This window comes from Antrostomus carolinensis, unplaced genomic scaffold (genome assembly GCF_000700745.2).
Source record: "Antrostomus carolinensis isolate BGI_N321 unplaced genomic scaffold, ASM70074v2 scaffold55996, whole genome shotgun sequence".
In the NCBI taxonomy this organism is placed as follows: domain Eukaryota; kingdom Metazoa; phylum Chordata; class Aves; order Caprimulgiformes; family Caprimulgidae; genus Antrostomus; species Antrostomus carolinensis.
Genome location: NW_010325069.1, coordinates 6,585 through 11,278, shown reverse-complemented (window position 1 = coordinate 11,278; position 4,694 = coordinate 6,585). Strand labels below are relative to the sequence as shown.

General features: G+C 35.8%; 1 protein-coding gene across 1 annotated transcript in view; it reads left to right on the top strand.

Annotated features, from left to right (window-relative positions):
• The first annotated feature begins 820 nt into the window (after positions 1 to 820).
• The window catches only part of STX16 (syntaxin 16), a 7,575-nt gene continuing 3,701 nt past the window's right edge, over positions 821 to 4,694 (top strand). Inside the window, 5 exon segments of the mRNA XM_010171080.1 lie at positions 821 to 922; positions 1,601 to 1,741; positions 2,285 to 2,447; positions 3,397 to 3,488; positions 4,668 to 4,692. Of these exon segments, the coding sequence (XP_010169382.1) occupies positions 830 to 922; positions 1,601 to 1,741; positions 2,285 to 2,447; positions 3,397 to 3,488; positions 4,668 to 4,692 (514 nt within the window). The 5' untranslated portion in view covers positions 821 to 829.

Below are 4,694 nucleotides of genomic sequence, written 5' to 3'. Positions count from 1 at the left end.
TTCTTTTACTCCTTCCCCATCTTCAGCCCTCCTGTGGATCTGTGGAAAGCTATAAGCTGGCTGGCACATCATTTTATTTACTCTCTGACAGTCTCTGGAGTTTTCTGGATAATTATTCCACCCATTTTTCTGCAAGTTTCTTTGCCTCAGACTGCAGAGCTGAAGCAGTAAGCATGCATCATGGTAATATAGGGAGGTGTGGATTGGTCACTGCCTTGGCTATTTTTGTTTAGCACCTTTTAATTTCCATTAAATAAATAATTGTTCAATTTAGTTGCATGTCAGTTTGCAAGAGTGTTTGCTCTTCAGCTGCCTAGTAGGTGAGTATCTGGCTAAACATTGTTTGAGAACAATCACAGGATACTATTTTTATTTCTTGGAGATATGGTAAATGTTTTTATTTGGAGATTTTTCCCAAATGAGATTTTCAGACTTGCTTGGCCCAATATAAACCATATTACACCATTGATTAGGAACCCTTTGGCTGTGAATAATTGTCTAATACAAAGTGTACTAACATGAGAATTACTCAAATTCTCACTGCAGTACAATATTTTCTCCTTGAAAATCTGCTAAGAATGTGTTCTAAGAGTAACTTTAATCTTTCAGGTCCTTTAGGAAGTTGGAAGATGTAGGTCACTAACATATAGGGATAAGCCAGGAGATGTAGTGCTCGATCATACCTGCATCGTGCACAAACACATCTTTGAGGTTGATTTTTATGGGAAGGCATACATGCATTTTTTCCTAATGCTCAAGGATTTGGATCTAATTTGAATAAAATTAATTTGCTGTCTTTTCTTATCTTCTGTAGCTTGCTGATGATCGCATGGCACTGGTATCAGGAATAAGTTTAGATCCTGAAGCAGCAATTGGAGTAACAAAACGCTTACCCCCCAAATGGGTTGATGGAGCAGACGAAGTAAGTTGTGTGGCAAATCCAACACACGTTTGATTTCTTATGTAGGGATTTATTAGAGTTGTCAGTTACACTCTCAGTTCTGTAAGTTTTATAGTAGAAGTAATATTAGAAGAAAGATAAAAATAGGTGTGTTTTCTAAATTGATGCCCTTGTTTAGAGGAAAATAGTAAGTCACAGCTTGCCTGATATCTTACCTATTGTGGAGAAAGATAATCTCCTTTTTACTACAGTAATAATCATTGTTACAAATTTATTTGCAATGACTTGTTTGAAAGCATGTCATTTAACTTTTACTGTTAAGTTCAGGTTATCCAATGTTTGAAAGAGATGAAGGTGTGACATGAATTTTCATGTATATTTTTGGAAGCTGACTAAACCTTCTTACTATGATGGAATTATGTTTTTATCATAATGTAATTATAACTTAATGAAGCATATCTGAAAACAGCAGCATTGCCAAAGATTTACAAGAGTAGGTTTGAAAAATAGCAAACTCAAAGTATATGAGAGTATTCAGTTACTTCTTAGTCAGCTTTTTATGTGGGTTTTTTTAATGATCTTTGATCTGCTTTTTATGTTACACGCATTTCTTTCAATTATTTTTGTCTAGCATGTTTCAGAGTCTTTTCCTCTGAAATATTAGTCACTTCCCTTTCTTTGCTGGGCTTTCTGTTTTAGATTCAGTATGATATTGCCAGAGTTAAACAGAAGATGAAAGAATTAGCCAGTCTTCATGATAAACATCTAAACAGACCAACGCTGGATGACAGCAGTGAAGAAGAACGGGCAATAGAAATAACAACCCAAGAGATCACACAGGTACAGACTACTTTCGGTTCTAAACCTGCTGTCTGACTTATCTGTAATGCACCATGATGAGGCAGTGATTTCCCTTGAGTAAAGCATTTCTTTTGTCATTGGTATTAGAGAGCACCAACGTTCCTGGGCTCTATGCTTGGTACTGCATTCACTGTCTCAGTAAACTTCTCAACAAATCACCTAACCTCTCCGTCTTTTTTACTTACCTGTTTGCTTTTCTACTTGGAATAGGATTAGGAGACTTAATCAAATCACATTTACAGATAACTCAGGGAAATATATAGATATATATATATCGTAAGGCTTCTAGTCCAAGCAGTTATAATGAATATAGAGTCTTTGGTCAGAAGTAATTGTTTTACTCTGCTACCTTGTCAGCTTTAAGTTTTGTTCATTTATGTTCTGTGTTTCTGTACCTTTTTAAACATTGCACTGTGCAATAAGAAATTAATCAAAATATTCGTCTTCCATTGGAACTTTTGCAATGTGATCTTTAAAGTGTACGTGACTGTATGTTTTTTACTAATGGAATTGTTTTCTCAGTTATTTCACAGATGTCAGAGAGCAGTCCAGGTCTTGCAGAGCAGGTCGCGTAGCTGTACAGAACAAGAAGCACGTGTTCTCAGGAATGTAGTGTCTTCCTTAGCACAATCCCTTCAGGACCTATCCACCAACTTCAGGCACGCGCAGTCCGACTATCTCAAACGTAAGCATAAGAGTCACAGTAACACATGGGCACCTTCTGTGGAAACCATTAATTAAGGTGTGTGTATTTTCTTGGTCGGGAAAACTGCAGCACAGAAAATTTGTGATGCACAGAGGAACGCCAGGAGTATATTAGAGTGAAGGTTAGAATTTTGGAGTTTCTGGTTCCCAGCCCATGTTCAAACTGGTTTACTCTGTCTCTCTGTTTCTTATTGCTAAAGGAGAAATTTAATGTATCAATGACACCAGTGTATTTCATCCATCCACATTTTTAATGGGTCATTGCTTCTCAAATCGTGGCCTGCAGAGCTTCACCTGTTACACTGGTGAGGCAGCCATGGGTCTTCAGACATGATACCTGCTGTTGATTGGTAGAATGTGATAGATGAAACTTCAAAAGGTGGTCTGTGATAAATTCAAATTCTGCATCCATAAACAGATCAGAAGTGGAATATCTTCTGTTTAAAATTCCTAAAATTGCATGCAGTTCTATTTTTAGCTAAGTAAGATTATTTTAATCTTGGAAGAAACTCACAAAAATTTTATTTTCAAATTTAATACTGATATGATATTTCTTCCTCCAATGGTATAAATGGCACAGGTGGAACTTAGGATCACAGTTCAGATGAGGGATGTTCCTAGCAGAATTTGTTAGAAAATAGCCTAGAGTGATTACATGTTAAGGCTCTTCACTTATCTAACTTTAACTTCATGGAACATAATGACTTTAAATCATTGATTTAATCAGAGTCTTGCAAGTCTGGTTTAATTTGTTATGCTTTGTTAAATAGTAAGTCTGTATGACAGTTTAATTTTAGATACTGCTATTTATGTAATTTATTAGCCAGATTTTCTTTCTTGTGCTTTTCCATCTGTTGCTTCAGACCTTACTCTTACCCTGATTTTAGTGTGTGTAAATATGATGCTGAAACATAGTTTGTCCCTTACAGGCATGAAGAATAGAGAAGAAAGATCCAAACACTTCTTTGACACCTCAGTCCCACTGATGGATGATGGGGAGGATGATACGCTTTACGATAGGGTAAGTTAAGATATTATTACACAAATTCAATATGAATAAACTTTAATGTACCTTTAATTTTAGTATGTAAGTATCAAAATGGTATTCCACAAGTACCAAGCTACATGGAAATTATATTTCTACAGATTTCTGTGATGCATTTTCCCAATTAGTATTGTTGTTGTGATGTTAAGATGATTGTGCCATCAGCCTCAGTGTTCCGGTGTGAGAGAACTCTAGTTTGACTACCGAATTCTCCTTACATGGCTGACAAGGGACTAGAAGGTCTGTAAATACAGTGCTGTGCTTTGTCACACCACCTTTTTCAGCAGATGCAAGAGTAATTGTTAGAAAATTGTGTGATTCTGAGTTTGGGTGGAAGGTGGCACTTTTAAAGTTAACTCTAAAGTGTAATTGAAGATTTTCAATGTTAGAGATGGTTGCAAATAATGGTGCAATGATTGGTTTCTGCACAGTTAAGTGGGTGAGTTGTGCAGCAGTACCAGACACACTTCTTTGTTTTACTCTGTCGAGTTTGAGGATACTGCATTTCTAAGCAATGGTGGGATCTGTTCTATTGTGTCCTGAGTGCTGCAGAATACTCTTAATGATAATGATTAACATTTAATTGAAAGCTTCTGGAAAAAGTTAAGGCAGCTTTTCAGCTAATCTCATGTATAAGAGGTTTTTCACTTATCTCTGTATAAAAGTGATGGAGGGGAAGGATAGTGTTCAGTTGTGGACGGCCTTGGGAGACAAAAACAATAAAGTCTCTATAGTTTAAAATAGAATTGGAGTTGCTGTTGTGTCTTTCTTTACACATTTTAATGGCCATTGGCATTATGGGACTTGCTGTAATGCTGATCAATCAGTAGATATTCCATAATGTCAAGACACATGTATTAGTTTTGTACATTAATAAAAACATTCTTTAGGACAGATCTTATTTTTTAGAAGTTGTTTGTGTTCAGGCAGGATGCAAGATTTAAATTTTCTCTGCTGAAACTATAAATAGCTGCCCAAGTTATTTTAGCTACCCTGAAACTCTGTTTTTATAATACAGTAAGATTTTTTTCTTAGATAGTTGTCTCCTATTGAAATTCCAAAAGGACTGCTGTGTTATGAAATCTTATAATGCTTATAATTATTTCAAGTGTTGTTACAGTGTTAGTTCAACATCTAAATCTTATATTTCAACAGGGTTTTACAGATGATCAGCTAGCACTG